General features: G+C 39.8%; 1 protein-coding gene and 1 long non-coding RNA gene across 2 annotated transcripts; both read left to right on the forward strand.

Annotated features, from left to right (window-relative positions):
- The first annotated feature begins 3,022 nt into the window (after nucleotides 1-3,022).
- Nucleotides 3,023-3,876, forward strand: LOC124338093. The gene is made up of 3 exons (XR_006917655.1): nucleotides 3,023-3,277; nucleotides 3,413-3,668; nucleotides 3,730-3,876. It is a non-coding gene; the product is annotated as an uncharacterized LOC124338093 (long non-coding RNA).
- A 13,029-nt stretch (nucleotides 3,877-16,905) lies between these two features.
- LOC124337651 lies at nucleotides 16,906-18,175 on the forward strand. Its single transcript, XM_046791694.1, has 4 exons — nucleotides 16,906-16,914; nucleotides 17,003-17,232; nucleotides 17,505-17,871; nucleotides 17,966-18,175. The coding sequence occupies exons 1-4, from the start codon at nucleotides 16,906-16,908 to the stop codon at nucleotides 18,173-18,175; spliced, it is 816 nt and encodes a 271-aa protein (XP_046647650.1).
- The last annotated feature ends 276 nt before the right edge of the window (nucleotides 18,176-18,451 follow it).

An 18,451-nucleotide genomic window follows, 5' to 3' on the forward strand; every position in this document is an offset into this window, starting at 1 on the left:
CGCTGATTACCCGAAACCCACACAGCTAGCGCCACTGGCCTTACAACGGCATTTTAAACAATTTTGCCGAATTGGCTTTTTACCGAATTGGTATGTACGATTCGGGAAAATAACAAAGTCAACCAATTCGGCAAAAACCAATTCGGAAAACGTCAAATTTGCCGAATCGTCCGTATACCGCTGGTACTATCTCGATCCAAATAAAATTTATCCCAACATATTGAACGGGTTTCAAAGTTTAACATATATTTTTTTTTACCTTTGGATTCGTAGCTTCAGACTTACCGCACGATTTTTTTTGCCGATAATCAGCTGCTAGCGATAATCGCTGAAAAATAATTGGCGATTAAATTTCTCTGGGAAAAATTTGATGTTCCTCTAATTTTTGTCGATTATTTTTCCGATTGTTTCTTACCTCCATCTAGCGCTAAAAAATAAACTTTTTGTGAAAATTTGACGAACAATATACGCGCTACTAGTAACTACTATTTCAATGTTGAATTTATCATCCTTGGGTATAACACTTATGAGACATCAAAAACTTTTATAAAAGACAACACACATTTCTTTTAGTTATTTTCAATAGGTAAATGGTCGAATAAGACATGTAATGAACAAAAAGAAACTGCAAGATATTTACATATCCGCCTTAAAGATTGTGTATTTGTAAGCCAAAAAATGGAAATAACCATCAACTAATTTCCCAATTTCTTCAAAGCTTTTTAACACGCGCATTAGCTTTAAAAGTAATTCGTCTAGAATTATCATTGAAATGTCAAGGAAATACGATGTGAAGAGCTCCTTTGGATTTTTTGCAATCTGGCAACTCCTAAATATGTGCTTAGTTTGTTTGTGTTAAGGGATGCGTAGAAATGTCCGGTAGAGGGGCGCAAGAGACAAAGGAAGAAGCTCTCATTCCGGCTAGCATCGGCATCTAGAGAGGTTCTCTTTTGTTGACGCGCATGTGTCATTTTTGACTTATGTAACCAGATATCATACAACTTTGATATGGTTTTAAAGTTGTTCGTTTTTCTGAATCCGGCAAAAAAGCAGTTTTTTTTTCACCCTTTCTTCTTTACGGAGACTTTTTCGAACTTATAGTTTGAAATATAAAATCGAGTAATTAGTGGGACGAGAAAATTTATTTTCTCGACATTTTTTTGTGTCGTCGTCTCACCCGTTTTTTTTTTTTAATTTTATTAATTCAATGTCGGCTCAATCCGGCTCGATCTGGCGCTTCGTTTTTTTTAATCCGTCTTGGCAACAGGATTTGATACAAGTTTTAAAAAAATAACGTTCTCCTCCTCGTCGCCTTGATTTACTCTGCCACGGGTATGGCTTTTTTATACAGAAATTTTTTGATTTCATGAAAATATTGAAACTATAAAAAAAAATTACGTTTGATTTAAAAGGGTTTCCAGCGAATAGTAAGGACAGGAGATTGGAATTCTTGTAATGGGATAAAAATACATAATTACAGTAATTATACCAAAGGCATGTTCTTTTGATATATGTTGAATTGACCATAAAACAGGTCTGGTCCAACTGGTCTGGGAAGGGCCCGGGATTTGGGGGTGCGGATGATGGCGAATGATGTTGGACGGGGGCAGCACGTTCTGCCAACAACTTGATTTCCCCCAAAATTGTGAGTTGCTGTCGGAGCAGCTCCTCCAACGGCCCCAAGTTGGGTGGAGGAGCTGCTGCAGCTGCTGCGGGAGGGGGGTTGAAATATTCGACCACGTCATTCCACCATTTCACTGAAATAATAAAAATAAAAAAAATAATAAATAAAAATATAAAAAAAATAAAAAAATAAAAAAAATAATACTCACAATTACGTAGGAGTCGACCCCCAAACATCTTTAAAAAAGGCCATATGATATACTTGCACGCAATCAGAATTAAGATTCCATACGAACTTCGAAGAAATTTCAGATCCATATCAAGCACTGCTTGACCTGCTGCTCCCGCTAGCCGTTCAACATTCACAAACTTGTAGGACGGGGGCAACACGATCAACTAACAACAAACCCCTGATTTCCCCCATCACTAAGAGCTGCTGTTGGAGTAGCTCCTCCAACGGCCTCAAGTTGGGTGGAGGAGCTGGAGGAGCTGCTTCGGGAGGGGGGTTGAAATAACGGACCGCGTCATTCCACCATCTCCCTGAAATAATAAAAATAAATAAATAAATAAAAAAATAAAAAAAAATAAAAAAAAATAATACTTACAATTGCGTAGGAGTCGACCCCCCAACAATTTGATGAAGGGCCATATGATATACTTAACCGCAATCACGATTAAGATGCCATAGGAGCTTCGAAGAAATTTTAGGTCGATGTCAAGCACAGCTTGACCTGCTGCTCCCGCAAGGCCATCAACATTGACAAACTTTGGATCTACTTCTGCAAAATAAAAAAAAAAAAAATAAACATATATTTTTAACACGCATAACTTATTATTTACCAATTGGCCTGGCAGCCGCACCAGGCAAAAGAAGAAGAAGACTACCAGTTCCCAAGATGGTAGCCAGTAGTCGGTGGTTCCATTTGTTTAAACATGGTTGCATAGACGTATGTAGCTTGGTCCAGTTTGACAGGTGAAAATATAATTATCAAATTAATTATCACATGGATCGAATCCATCGTTATCAACTGCTGAATTTTGCCATGGCACGGCGCCCTCCTCCGAATTGAAGTAGTTTTTGAAAGAATCGCGGACTGCTTTTGTTTCATGACAAATACGACATCTTCTATTCAACATCTTTTAATTTCTAGGTTCGCAATGGCAATTAGCTTGAATCGGGGAATAAACAAAAAAGAAACATATTGCGTTTTCTGGGGGGGGGGGGATTCCTGCAGCACCAGTTGGTGGGTGTCCCGGGAAATTTGCAATGGCCATTAGCTTGAATCAAGGACATTTTAAAAATTGTGTGTTCTTTTTGTTTTTTTATTATGAAATTGAAAAAAAAAATAAAATCTTTCATTAAATTCTGGTAGCCGGTTTTCTTTATTTTTAATATAATTTATGTATAAAAAACTAAGCCCCAAGGGGTCGAAACTGAGGAGGAAAACCGGCGTTTTATTTTAATAAAAATCGACCAACCCCAATCCAAGTCCCGAGGGCGATAAATCAACGACATGGACAAGTCGCTATCAGAAATCTTTGGTGAGAATTGCGGCAGCGTCGCGGCGAGAAGCTTGTTTGTGACGCCATTCATAAGGCAAAAAGATCCCGGCTTTTCATTTCGAAGTGTAAAATCTTACTATTTTAAAAACAGGTATGCTATCATTTTAGTGCATTTTGCTCGACTTGATGTTTTAGTGTTCACTTTAGTTGCATTTGAGTACCTTGACTGCCTATTTTGCTCGAAAATGACGTGTGTGTTCAACTTGTAATTTTTTTTTTAAATCAGAAACGAAATGAGTTTTCGGCGTGGACGTGGTGTTGGCAATGGAAGGTTTCCGGTGGGAGAGATATGGACAGCGGACGGGGAAGAGGTGGAGGCAGAGATAGTGGCCCACCAAGAGGAGCAGACAGGCTTTAAAATCACACTTCTGACGCATCAATGGCCAGTGCCCGAATTTTTGTGGGAAACCTGCCCACCAATGACCCTAGACTCACCAAAGAGTTGCTAGAAGAGAATTTAAGTCAATACGGACACATAATGGGTAGGATTTGTTGTTTAGTTTGTCTGTAAATGTCAGATCATGTATGTTGCTTTCGACTTAGGCATATCCATTCTGAAAGGCTTCAGATTCATCCAATACGCTGATGAAATCAGTGCAGAGCATGCCATTAGAGGAGCTCAGAACATGGAAATCCTTGCTCACCGAATGGGTAAATTGCAGTCGAGAGTGAAAACATGTGGAGCCAGTTGTGCCTAACACTTAGTATGCATGTATTGTAGATGTCAAGAATGTCAAGTCTGGCAAAGATGGTATCCCTCCTATGCCAGGCAACAGTAGTGTGAGTGGAGGATGTGGGGATGTGCTTAGTTTGTTTGTGTTAAGTGATGCGTAGAAATGTCCGGTAGAGGGCCGCCAAAGACGAAGAAAGATCTCATTCCGGCTAGCACCGGCATCTAGAGAGGTTCTCTTTTGTGGCCGCGCATATCAAAATACATAATTACAGTAAACATACCAAAGGCATGTTCTTTTGATATATTGGGCGTTAAAGGCGGCACAGCATTGTAATTGAATTGACCATAAAACACGTATGAAATGTAATTTAATTAATCTTTAAATAAAAATTTTTTTTGTCAGAGATCATTCTCTATTCTTCAAATGACAGACAGAAACAGTTCAATTTTTTTACAAGTGTCTTTAGTTCGACAAACACAGGGATTGATACAATATCAAGACTCAATGATTCATCGGCTCCGAAACCAGGTCGAGTTTCTTAGCCACCTCTTCGTGTGTTTCAACCGTCTTGTCCTGCCTAATCGAACTTAGAGCCAGATTTTTCAGGACCTCTTCTTCTTCGTCCGCCGTGAGTATGAGCTCCGGCTCTGACTCGGAAGCTGAGTCCAACAACCGGCGGGATCTTCGTGGGATCGGGCTAGGCAGCTCGGTCGTCGCTGCTGTGGTTTGCTCCTTCGCTGGAGTTGGGGCCTGAGTCGGGGCCTAATTGGGGATAGGTTTCTCCTTAAGTAGCTTTTCTTCGGCGCTGTCCGTTTCACCGAACAGCCCCTTTGATTTGCCTTTTAAGTTAACAGGCTCAGTTCTGGGTGTCTTCCCTTTGCCTGGCTCAGGTTCTTTGGCAGTTCTGAGACTATTGCGCCTCGCCGTCTCTTTTCCTGCCGCTTCTACCAACTCCTTTGAGGGAGGGTTGATGGCTGACATTCGTCGGGGCCTCGGGAGCCTCACCAGTGTAACACCAGGATTCTCGTCGTCGAACCTTTTGATGATCAGCTTCAACTCCTTGGCGGGCGTACTTTTGACAGCTGGCGCGTCTTTTGCCGCGGGCTTCGACCGGGCTACCGCCTTGCCTTTCGACGGCTTGGGCGATATCGGACTCAGCAGTGCCGGAGTTTTCAAAGCTTCAACGTTCACCTCTTCGGGGTAGACGCCTTGCTCTTACTTGCCGCTGTACGCTTTGGAGTCGCTTTTGGAGTCCGAACCTGGCTCGTCGAGGCCGTTGGTGTCGGTGTCTCTACCTGGTTCGTCGAGGCCAATGGCATAGGCTGATCTACTTGGGTTGAGTGCTTTGTAATTACTGCCAGTATCTCCGAGGTCACCGGGTTACTCGCCGTACCCGGAATAGGGAATTGCCTTGCAGCGATGGCCGTCTGCAGCCTGTGGAAGAGGTTTCCTGGTAGAAAAAGGTCTCCGATTGGTGTGACAAACGGAACCGTTTCCTGGGCTACCGTGTTGGCCCTGACAGGTGGAGTGTCAACCCTACGACGCTTTGAGCGCTCGTAGGCCTCACGCTTGTCTTTTGCCTCTTTCTCTACCAGTCGTATCTTTGCCTCTTCCACCGCGTCCCTTTTCCTCTTTTTTGCTGCGCGAACCTCTTCTCTTAGAGCGTTCTGTGCCTCTCTATCCCTGCGGATGAGAGCTTCGTCCTCGGCGAACTGCGTTCTCTGATCCAGGGTTAGGAGAGTCAAGGCTTCTTTTTCGAGCCTTTCAGCCTTCAATATTTCCCATTTCATTTTGGGTTTCTCGGTCAGGAGGGCCTTGGGTGGTGTTGAACCCGTAAGATCGAAGAATGCTAACGGGAAGCAACGCTCCAATAGGCGCCAAACCTGACGCTTTGCGTCCTTGATGTTTCCTTTCCGGTCGTCAAAGACCAGCTCTTCCGCGAACGCTCGGTTGTTAGCGATTGATTCGTCTAGATCCCGTGGTGGATCTTTGACAAAAATACTTTTTGGCACGTGTTTGCTTGAGTGGTTCGACACTGTAAACCAAAAAGAAAGAGATTAGTTTCATCGTAACTAAAGGTCCGTATTTACTTTCGGTTAATTCATACAAATAACATCGTGATATTTCTAGATCTAGAAAATACATTAAGGGGCCAGAGTGGCAGAAGAAGTGAAAAAAGACAAAATAAAGTTAAAAGACGTCGATGCCTTCAAAATATTTTTGAAACGATGACTTTTAGAGGCCCCCCTCGCCTTGGAAACCAGTTGGTTGGTGTACATCTTGGGGTACAATCTGGCTAATATATCTCCTCCCGGGACACCAGTTGGTGGGTGGGTTGCTTCCTGTTTGGGGCAAAGACTTGCTGTAATTGATTTGGCCCCCTTCCAAAATCGCATCGGTAACCGCTTTTTCTTTGATGTTATCAACGGATGTTATATTGAATTCTTTAGAATAAAAAAAAAGAAATTATAAAAAAATAACAAATAAAAAACGCACAAAGACATTTTAGACTTACTTATAAGTCCAATAAACACCAGCAAGATGAATCCAAAATCTTTTCTTAATTAAAACGAATCTCCGTCTTATTCCAGCCTTCATCTTTGATCTTTTTATCCAGGGTTGGCTGCACTACGTGGGGGTATACCCCATCCCCTGGAAGTTTGGTCTTTTGGACGGAATTTCGGTAGCCATCAAAATTCCGTCCAGGAAGAAAGTTACTAAATAAAAAAAAAGATGGAGGGGAGGGGGGAATTAAACTTTAAATATCTCGCCCAAATCAATAATTTAACTACACACCATGGAAAGAAGAAGAAGATAAGAATAAAAAAAAACATACTAGGTCATTTTTTCTTCTCGAAAGAGAAATGAAATATATTTGCGCAAACACGCATCTTTCGCATCCTCAAATGTATTAATAATTGCAGTTTCGTTATGCAGTTCATCTCCTGTAAAAAAAAATGTAAGTAAACTAAATTAAAAAAAAATTCAACATAAAAGTACCATATATTTGGAGATTCACACGAATTTTCCCATTTTCGTATCCGCGATGGAACTGGTAACAGGTACCTAATTCTTGTGTGAAAAATACAAAAAGCCTGTGGCTAATTGTGTATTGTCCCCGTGACATTTTAGTTCGAGACAAATCACCAAACTGTGCGATGAAAAAAAAAATTAAAAATCACGTTTCCGTGTTCTATCTAGAAGGAAGAGCAATGGGATGGGCATTCAATTGACGGAACTCGACAAACAACAGAAAATCGACTGAACATAACAAATTTTGACAATTTATAATATCAGTTATAATTTATAACAAGTTATGCAGCAGCAGCTCAGATTACTGAGGCTGTTGAACCAGCTTCTGAAATCCGGTATTTCAACTGAATCAATGGGGATCATATAATGTCTGGGTTCTGGTGTCGGGTGACGGGAATGGGTGGGCAGGGACAGACAGCTGGTACAATATGATCAATTGTAATTTCCAGGATTTAAAGATTGGAAATTTCCGGGATTTAAATAATTCAATGACCAGTTTTGGAAATAAATAACAAAAAAACCTACTTTCTCAGTGGTAGAAAAAATTACATGGAAATGCATAAAGAAAAATTAGATTCAAATAAGATTATATGATTATATGATCATTGGTGACTGATGTCAGACAGTTGTAGGACTTGTTCAAGTCTGTAAACATCTGTTATAGTTTGTTCCCATCTGATCATAAAATTTTTGGAGGGTGACGATCCTAAGGTCTGATCTCCGCCTGGGTCACCAGTTGGCTGTTGCGACGTTTCCAGAGGATCTTTGAGGACAACATTCTGGTGAATGTGGATTTCTGATCTGGCCTTCTGATCTTGCGCTTGCTGCATATCATGCAACAGCTTCTGCATGATATGCAATAGCTGCTGCTTTTGCTGATTTTTTCATTCTCAACCTCTTCAATCAATGAATCTTTAAACTAAAAAAACTTGATTAACTAAAACTGACTATGTGGTTCTTGATAAAGGATTGCCTTGGTTAAAAGAATATATGGACAATATAAATTATTCATAACGAGTGTTCTGAACATATATGTCCAGTTTTTCAGTGGAATTTAAGCTACTTTACTTAAGTAAAGAAATCTTTGCAATTAGATTAGGTTGAACAACGAAAATTGAACTTGTCAGTAAAAAGAACTTAGAATTTCTGCAAAAAAAATTTCTTACTTATACTAAGCCATTTTTTAGATGCCTTAATACAGATGTATTTACATGTATGTTACAGAGTTTTTAGAAAAGAATAGTTTTTAGAAAAGAATTTTAGAAAATAATAGTTTTTAGAAAAGAATTTTAGAAAAGGAATGTTCCAGCAAATGAAGTCCCTAAATTTGGGTTTAAAGCCAAGTTAAAAGCAATATGGATAGGGGGCTTGGCTTTTTTTAATGAATTGCTGTTCAGATTTTTGTAGGATACTGTACTTGCCGTCTCCAAAAATATGTTCCTCATAAGTTAGGTTCCCTTCCCGTCTTATTGCCAGTTTTGCTCTTAATTGTGCAAACCAGTGACACCTTTGATTGTTCCATTTTGTAATAACCATTTCGTAATAACTCAAATTCCTAATAGCACATTTCAAGTTGAATTTCGTAATAAATATGCGTTTGAGGAAAAAAAAACAGGCACAGCTTGTGGCGTTCTCTGATCAAATTTCGACATCAGCAAGTTTAATGCTGACGTGGTTAACTACGACCAAGCCACCAAAATGTTGAAAACCGTTGCATCTAAAAACTAATTGGCTGTGAACAAAGGTTACGTTGCTGAAGCCTTGCAACCCACTGTTGTGACGTTGGAGTCTGCTCCCTCTGCTGTTGCGTGCAAGTGGGGCTCAATCATACCAAAAGCTAACAGGGGCGCAGTTAATCTGTACTTGAACATAACACCCTTACGGAAATTCTTCGCACCTGACCCAAATCACATGGAACAGGTAATACTAATAACGCCGATTGCCATTCATCAGCGCAAAGCATTATACATAAGTGCATGTTATCGGTGGGTTTTTAATGTGATTTAGCACCCTATTAGCAAGTACCGTTCGTATGTAGCGCCTTAGCCAGAAAGAAGAAGAAATTTTATGATTTGTTTTCGTACATAGACTGGTTTTCCATCTGTACATTGTGTCGAATGACGTGTGAATTTATCTCTCTCGTTAGCCAATTTCCATTCCGGAAGGGCATGTTCCGAACGGGAACCATGGCTTTTAAATATCCAATTGGCTACCACCACGAGAAGAAGTGTCCCAACAGTGTATTGGACGTACATTTCGGAGGCTCTCTCTCACCACTCCTTCCATTTGTAGAAGAAGAGACCTTCCTTCACTTCATAAACATTCGGAAAAACTGAAATGGTTAGTCTTTATGTTCTGTAAGCACTCATTTCTTTTGGGCAATACAATACTCCTTTAACTGTTTGTTTGTAGGCAAGTTTGTAAATTCCTCTGTATTGCCGAAATCTTTTCTTCTCCTACCATGAGCATACTGCAACTTTATTCAGTGAACCACAGGCACGTTTTGCGCACTATGTGAACGTCGGTTGTCCAGATTGGAAACTCCGAAAAACTCAGTTTTCCACAGTTGTGCTGTCTGCCGCATCGCAACTACTGGTAACGCCGTAAAGGGAAACGCGGACGACTACCCCCTTATAAGAGGATGTAGCAGTTAGAGTCCGATAAATTTGAGTGTTCCTGTGTTCCGTTGACAGTAACAAGCAGAAGGCAGTAGTGTTTTAGACATTGTTGCAATCTTTGGTGGAAAGCCAGAGGTAGGAGCTCTGGTATTCTTTGCATTTTTTTGGCAGTGTGCATGTGATGCCTCCCACCACTAACACGTGCACAGAAACCCTGTAGGATTCGATTAATTCAACCGTTCCAGAATATAACTGCAACAACAGCCGCAGTAACTATCAACGGGAGGTTCGCCAGCGCAGCCATATCCTCGCTGCCCTCTATGCGATGACTACCCCAACTGACCATCAGGCGGCCGACTACTTTACACTAAACTTTCTGCCGAATTTCGTTATCAATGTTTACAGACCGGGGGACTCTGTGTTCATTGTCATGAGCCAACCAACCAGCCCTAACAGTGTTAACCACTCCCTTAAATTTTTTTAAAATGAAACAACACTAACCAAATCTTTTGATACGAAATAAATTTTTCATATAAAGCTGCGCCAGTTCTATAACAATGAACTGTGGTAGCTTGGTGTCTTTAGCAAAATATTTCAAAAAATAAGTTACATTTTTAACTGGTAGATGACCAAAAAAAGAAAGCCGTTGTAGAAAAATGACCCGACGCTACTCAAAACTTTCACATAACATTATACAAAGTCTACACAATGAAACGGCAGTAGCCATGTGTCTTTAGCAACAAGGGGTCTTTAGCAGAACAGTGAAAAAAGTTACATTTTTAAACGGTAGAGTAATTTGTTGAAGAATAATTTTTTGAAAACCAACCTGAACCCAAATCCAACGGGAATTGCTGATCCTTCGACGTCGACCGTGACTAGATGCTACGAGCTGGTCGAGCCTGGATTTGTTGACTTGTGGTTGGTGCTGGTAGATTGTGGAGTCTCCGATACCTCGCTGACCGCATTTTTCTAGCCACGGCTGAAGGAATCCAAATCCAGCGCTCAAAGAGAGAGAGAAGGGTTATTTTTTTCTAACACAAACTATCTCCTCCCCCCCCTCCCTAAAAAAAATTGCCAAAATTAAAAAATAATTAATTTTATATTTAATAATTTTTTTCTTTTTGACTTCTACAAAATGGCGAACCCCCAATCAAGCAAAACCTACCCACCCACCCCTAGGCACACGTACATACACTCCCTCTTTTCGGACAGGAAATGACTGCTACCACCTATATGGCCATGCTTTTGAGTGAGAAAATATGCTTATTACTGGAGTGAGAAAACACTCCTTAGGGCTGTTAGAAAAGAACGACTTGAAGGCCTGCTGGGCATTTCTGGACCGTCTCTTTCCACAGAAATTCTTCTATCGTCTGGGGATTACAGCTCCATACTCAGGAGGAAAAGGAAAACCAAGCCACGGATTTTAAAGGCCTTACGCAGGCAATCATCCGCAGAGACCACTTGAGTTCAATTCTGAACATCTGAGTCCAGAGGAGAAAGAGGTTTTCAAACTTGAGGAAGAGAAGCATCGTGAAGAGATGTTAAAACAAAGCAGTATCTAAAGCCGCACTAGTAGAAGAGCAGTCGAAAGTGTTGATGTAGTTGGCCAGCATCCATAAAAGGCAAGCAGACATAGAGAAAGAGAAGAAAGAACTGACACAGAAATACCTCAAGAAGTTGCTGCCCACGGGTAGTAACAGTTTTTCTGTGAGTAAAATCCATTGCAGAGAAGCACAAAGAATCAGTGTTTGCCGGAATCAAAAGAGCCAAAGCAGAGAAGACAGCTAAAGAAGAAAGAGGCGAAGAAGCGTTATTGGAAGAGGTGAATGATATGGAAATTGAAACTGTAGATCAGTAATGATTGGAAAATAAAAATATTGCAAAATATTTTTTCTTTTCTGTATTAACCGTTCCTTCATCTCTTTGAAATAGTAGTCCTTTAAATTTCCCAAAAAAATTTTCTCTATGAACTTGCACTTGATTTTGGGTGCCTTCCAGTAGGTTTAACATAGGTTGAATTCCGCTATGTTGTGACGACTGGTTTTCCCTGTCTTTGCGGAGAACCCACTGATCCTTAATTCTTTGTTGTCTATTATTTCCTCGTTTGCGTTTCTGATTGAGCCTATACGTTTGAAGGAGATCTGGTTTCCGGAATCCATCAAGCCAACCAACCTTTTCAATGTCCCGTCTTGTAACTCTATATTTTCCGTAAATGTTGGTAATACCCCGTATGGAGAGCCTATGCAAGACTTGGGAGCAGAAATAACTGTTTACCACCTTTTTATTCAACTAGTCTTCCACGTTTTTCTCTTGATCGCATTTTCCCAGGAGGTGTTTAGTGTTATCTGTTTGAGATAGGGACTCTGAAATCAGTGTTGTTTGTCTACGTCTGAATTTGAATCCGAGCATCAGATAACGGAGATTTACGAAACCAGCGTGTTGGCTTCCGAACAACACGTCTCAATACGGTGTACGACTTGCCGTTTCCGTATACCTCTATGCCGCCTCCAACGATAAGGATAAACATTAACTCTGAACGACGACTTTTTCCGTTGAAAATTCTCTTTCAGTGAATATAGATGAGAGTTTGATCCAAAAAGCACACCCATGCCTGGTTGGATCCTTGCCATTTGATCAAGCTTTGTGTCGCACTGCGAGAAGATCCTCAAATTTCTTTTCCTTTTGGCGTGTGGATCTTTCCAAGATAATGAGTCAACAGTTGACAAGCAGTCTTGGATGCGATTGCAGAAATGGACCAAATTTAATAAGATTAAGTGGTTCCATAGTTTTTATCCTCTAGAGACGAGGAGAATTTCCACATTGTGAAATATCAGGTCCTAACGAATTATCAAATCGTATTAAATTCTAAAAAATTGAGTTATTTCTTGATTTTAACTCGTTTAATCGCCAGACTTCACTAAAAGTAAATTAGAAAAATTAAAGAGTATCAAATAGAATACCGGTATAAAAAACCAGTTATGTTTGAATGCAAAGCAGTAATATAAGAGTGGATAAAGCAACTATAGGCAAGAATTGATTTGCACTGTAAGCTTCCGTTTTTACTCGCCAGCATTTCGAGTCAAAACATCTATTTTCTTACTTATTGATTGGTTGGATTATGACAATTTTTGGAGCTCAGGGTGTTCCTGATGCAATAGAAGAACAGCTGAGTTGCGCTATCTTAAAATCAGCCCAATCCATCTGAATAATACGTCCAGAGATAAGGAGACGACACTCTGAATAGAAAAAGCCACCATGACACATATTGGCGCGGCTAATGTAAAAAATCTATTCTAACGGCTAATTCACCCTCACATTCACATGAGTGTACACGAAGACAAGAGGAATTTAAGGGAGGCGAAGAAGAGATGAATTGTACCGACACGATGGATTCTTCTTCAAATGTTGTGCTTATTACCTACAAAATACAAGAATGATTAGTATGGAAAACATTTATAAAAGCCACAAGTAAAAATTAGTTGAAAATGAAGAGTAGGAATATTTATAGATGAGAGCATATAAAGTCTTCAATGGAGCACACTGCACACCCACAGGGCCACAGGTTATGTAAATCATCAAATTAAATAACAGATTAAATGACGTAAGTGTGGCAAATGAATACCAAATTGACGAAGCTGACAAGCTGGACACTGCTGCTGATGACGATGCTGATGAGGTTGAATGATGACAAGAAGACCTATAATTCTTGTTAATGATGATGGCTGGCTCGACTCAAGTATGCAAAAAAGACAAATTGAAACATGAACTCACACTGAAACGTAAATAACACATCCATGCCATGCACTGTCTGGTTACATGATAAGTGCTCCTGTGCTCGACACAAATCAAAATTTTACAAGTTATTGAACCGTGATGTTCCATTTATTACAGCCCCACGAATCATCCTAATTAATTCTAAACTATTTACCTGCTATGTAAACTACATTAAACTATCGAGGAGACAAGAGAAGACACGACCGACACGACACAAAGATCAGATTTTTCTAATTTTCTGTGTTGTTTCGTTTTTCGTAGGCAAACGAAATATTTTGTGTCCACAATAAGTAAGAAGCCAAAAAGGCCTTGTAAAAAAGGAATCTCTTCCTTTTTCACTATTGTAGCCACGTCAGCTGCAAATTAGTCAGGGTCTTCAACCCATTTCGGATAACCTAAAGAAAAATCACACATAAAAATTTATTATTTTCCAAACAAAAGAAAGACGTTACTTACCTTTGCCCAAGCAGCATGATAAATATTGTAACAGTAGAAGCAAAACCGAAGAAAACCACCTTTACTCGATAATCAAAGCTCTCCATGATGAATTGGCTGTAAACTCAAGCTAAAAAACAAGAAAGACAAATTATAAGTTCAAGACCTGCTGCAGCATGAGAAGGCAGGGCAATTAAAGTTAAACATGTCATACAACACATCTATGTGACATTCAATGCCACCGCCTCTCACTGCTACCGGAGGTTCGACAACTACCTGCGGGAACAGTGCGGGCATAGCGGCAGCCTCGAAGCGGTGCAGCGGCAATCTGACGGCCGGCAATGGCTCAGCTGGAACTTGCTGGGCGGGTCCAAAGTTTCCCGAGACGTAGCACAATGAGTAGAAGTCATCATATCAAAAATAGAACACAAATATTCAACGATGGGATCTTCTAAAAAAGCAGAATCCTTTATGTCTTTTGCTACTTTCAATCCCACCATGAAGAAGTGGGTGTTAAACAGTACTTGAAGAGCAGCATTCACTTAACAGGTATTCTTTAAGTTTTTGAGACTTCAACAAATGACAAAAAAATTTTATTTGATGCCAAAATGATATAAAAAGACTGACTTAACCATATGGTTGAATGTAATCAGATGTGGTTAGAACTCTCTGTTGGCGATAATTCTCTTTCGATAACACCCTTGAACCCTCTGCTACCTATTTCCTTATAGGAATTTGATACAGCAGTGAGTACTCTTAACAAATAAATGAGATCCTGGTGAGGATGGTTTTCAGTTGAGCTTCTTCTCTTTAGCATTCCTGTGATCAAAAGCCACCTTTTTTCTATCCTTAATGCCTGCATCCTACTTTGCTTCTTCCCAAAAAAACTGGAAGTTTGCTAATGTTTTCGTCATTGGTAAATCTAACAAGCTTGATTACTCTTCCCACAACAGCTTAAGACCTATCAGTATGGTTTCAAATCTTGCAAAGCTCCACGTAAATATCATCCTCTGTCGACTTGTTTGGTCAGTCACTCATTGAATTGGTTAATCAACTCCCAAGAACACGGATTCAGATAATGTAGGTCGAAATAGGATCAGCCGCCCAAGACCTCGTTACCCTCGTTGAGTCAGCTTTTGAGGAGCGGAAAGTGCGTGCGACAACCTTTTTAGATATAAAAAATGCATTTGACTCAGCTTGGCACCCCACAATGATTGCCTCTCTAGAATCGTTCTTGCCCTGCCTTGTCAAAAGTGTCTGTCTGCAGGCACTTTTTAATCTTTCTCTAGACAAATTGGTGGGCATTTTAAGTGTGCAACCCTCCGCAATATAGCTTAGGGTCATTATCTCTCTCCTCCCTCCATTTTTTTCAGATTATTGTCCGTCATTCCAGATTGTTGTCGTAGCCTTAACACTACCACACAGTGCAGCTCTTATTTATACTTGTTTATAAATATTTAAAAAATTGCAGTTTTATATGCAGCTGTTATGTACAGGGAAAAGTATGATTAAGAAATAATTTCTGCCAACGAAGTCCCCCAATTAATGTTAGATTCTTATGGAAAAAGTGGATTCATTCCTTCTCTGTCTTTTTCGACTTTTATGTTGGGCGTAATTATAAAAATTCAAATTTTTAATTTTTAAGCATTGTAATAATATGTATAACTTTTTAATAGCCGACAGATCGGAGTTAATAAGGCTTGCCGAAATCGATGTGAGTCATCAACTTGACGAAATTTTCCTTCCAAACATTGAACCCCATAAGTATCGCAAAAAAGGTTAAATACGAAAACCATTAAAAAATAAATATTATCATGATATAATTGCAATGGCAAATTCCCTTGTATACTTGTGAAAAGTGTTGTGGTGGCAGCCATTGTTTCCTGTTTGCAGCATTTCCAGAAGCATCCTTATTCCAGATATTTATCATCAACGTTCTGGTTCGTTTGTTTTACCTATAATATTTTAGTTTTTAGTGGATTTCATTTGAAGCTAGGTTCAAATTGCTCAAGTTCAGAGGTTTTAAGCTAGGCCTCAGATTTCGTAATGCAGAATGCACCGCGTGCAAAAAAAAAGAACTTTCAGTGTTTTATATGTGGAAATGTTATTCCTGGTCCATATTCAGCACTCACGCGTCATTTTCTTACCAACTATGGTTTTAATACAAAGAACGTAATGATGAGTTTTTTGTTCGAAAATGACAAAATTGATGCATGCTGAAATTTAATATCTTTGCAAATGTTTATCATCATTTGAATGTGTGCGAAAAGAACACTGATATTGCTGTAAACGGGGGGTAAGTCAATTTATGCAGTTAGGCAAACTTACTTCGCAACTGTTTGGTGGAGGGCCTCCATACTTTCTCTGGTTCGTTGTGGTATCCATCTTGTAGCAAGCTTCTGGAGTGGGTATTTCCACCACCTAACTAAGTTGAGGGGTGGCAGTTGCCCAACCCAATTGCTTGACTTCTATATATTATTCTTACAAGATCAAGTTTTGGAAAAAGGGGTATGGGATAAGGCATGCTTAACAAAAATCCCGTGGAAAGTGATGAGCCTGTGAAAAGTGATAACCCCTGTGATGACTCCTCTACAGGAAGACCACCAAACAGTCTCAACAGTTGTGAAGTAAGTTTTCTCAACGTAATTGAGGAGAAAAATGTTCTAACATTTCCTTTTTTCAGATCTTGTGTTGTAACATTCTTCACAATGTCTGCAAAGATGAACTGTTGCAATTTTTCTCAAATGCTGGAATTTCTTGTCTATTCGGCGAGCTATGGATACTTCGATAAATCTTCATCTTGAATAATGGTTTATTAAATTCTTAAAGAGCGAAGCAGCCCATGAGGCAATCGTATGAGGTAGCTGTTACCCTCGAGGTAACATTTAAAACAGTTTCTATACCTTCAGATGTCAATTGTTATTTTGTTTCTGTTTTCCAGTTGGACGGTTTGGAAATAAAAGGATGCCTACGCTTGGAGACTTATGTTAACGTCCCAAAAATGCGCCTATATGTGTAAAAAATCGCGGTTTCTGCTTCTAGGGATACGAAACAAACAAGTTGGCTTATTCGGCCAAGCGATGTCTCAGCACAGGCTGAGTGAAGAATTTGGCTGCGACATCATCGTAGACTGGGCAGAGAAAATCACTTAACAGTGCCAAAAGGAACATCCTGGCAAAGACATAATGTCTCAGGTAAAAAAAATTGTTCATTCTCTTCTTATTTTTAGTTTCAAAGTATTTTGTGAGTAATTTTTTTTTCTTTTGTTTTTAACGTGTTTAGTTCAAGGTTGCTTGTGTGCGGAATCTTCCGCATGATTTCAAGGAAGAAAAATTGCGGGAGGTTTTCGAGGTTCATGGACCAATCCAGCGTGTGAAGATATTAGAGGATTACGCGTATGTGCGTATTGAAAACAGAGACGATGCTGTCCACGCACTTGATGCCCTTGACGGATACGATCTTTACGGCACGATTTTGCAAATTTCTTTGGCTAAGGTGAATTGCGTTGCAAAGTGGAAATCTCTGTTTTAAGCAATCAATATCTCGATAATAATTATCCTGCCATTTGGAGTTGAAGGAATTAGGGAAAAGTTTTCCACATTCGGCCACGTTTAGGTGAATCCCCACCTAATCCCACAAAATTTCTATTATCTCGGACCTAAGTTGCCTTTCTGCTAACGTATTTAGCAATTTTTCAATCCCCTACTACTATCCCGGGGAGTAAGTATCTACTAACCTTTTTGTTTTTTTATTTAATACTAATGATGTATGATTTTTTTTGCAGATCACCCTACCAACAAGGGATCGTTAAGTTTGATCGAAAAGCACAAGTGTACCGGTCCACCGGTTCTAAGGCTGTCAGTCTTGACGAAGTTGTCGGTGTTGCTGTCCCCCAAGCTGTCGGTGTTGCTGTCCCCCAAGCTGTCGGTGTTGCGGATCCCCCAGCGGGCGGTTTCGATGCATTTGCGGTTGTCGGTGTTGCGGATCCCCAAGCAGTCGGTCTCGATGTAGTTGTAGTTGTCGGTGACGCTAAGGCCCCCGTTCTCGGTCTCGATACTGCTCCCCTTAACGATGCTGCTGCACCAGGTAATTGTCTTGTTGCTGCCCTAGAGCCGTCCAAGGAATCTTCAAACAAGGATGAAACTTATAAGGTAAACACAATTTGACTTTGAATAGTTTATTCCTTGGGGCAATGTGGGTAATTTAATGCAATTAATTGCAATCTGTTTTCTTTAACGGGTTTAGCGTAAGGTTCTTCATTTGAGCAACGTTCCTCACGACTTAAATGAAGAAACACTGAAACGGATGTTCGAGGTGCTCGGTCCAGTTGTCCACGTCAAGATTATTGACGACTTCGCTTTCATCCATTTCGAATCTTCGAAATACGCTAATAAAGCTTTTAACTTTTTCAAAAACGTAATAGTTTCCATGGCTACGTCCCCTTCCAGCGTTTAGGTGAATCCCCACCCAACCTCGCACAAAATTTCTATTATATCGGACCAAATTTACCTTTCTGCTAACGTATTTAGCAATTTTTTTCATATCCCCTCTGTTCCTAGAAGTATTATGCATGTTTTTTGTTTGTATCTTTTTTGGCATTTATTTTATTGTACTTATCCCTCTACTTGTAAAAATGAAATTTTCATGTTCATGAAAAATTAAACAAAAAATTAATTTCTAATATTTTTATCTTGAAGGGATCAATCCTTAAACAAAAAGTTCAGTTTGTTT

This window comes from Daphnia pulicaria, chromosome 4, assembly GCF_021234035.1.
Source record: "Daphnia pulicaria isolate SC F1-1A chromosome 4, SC_F0-13Bv2, whole genome shotgun sequence".
Taxonomy (NCBI): domain Eukaryota; kingdom Metazoa; phylum Arthropoda; class Branchiopoda; order Diplostraca; family Daphniidae; genus Daphnia; species Daphnia pulicaria.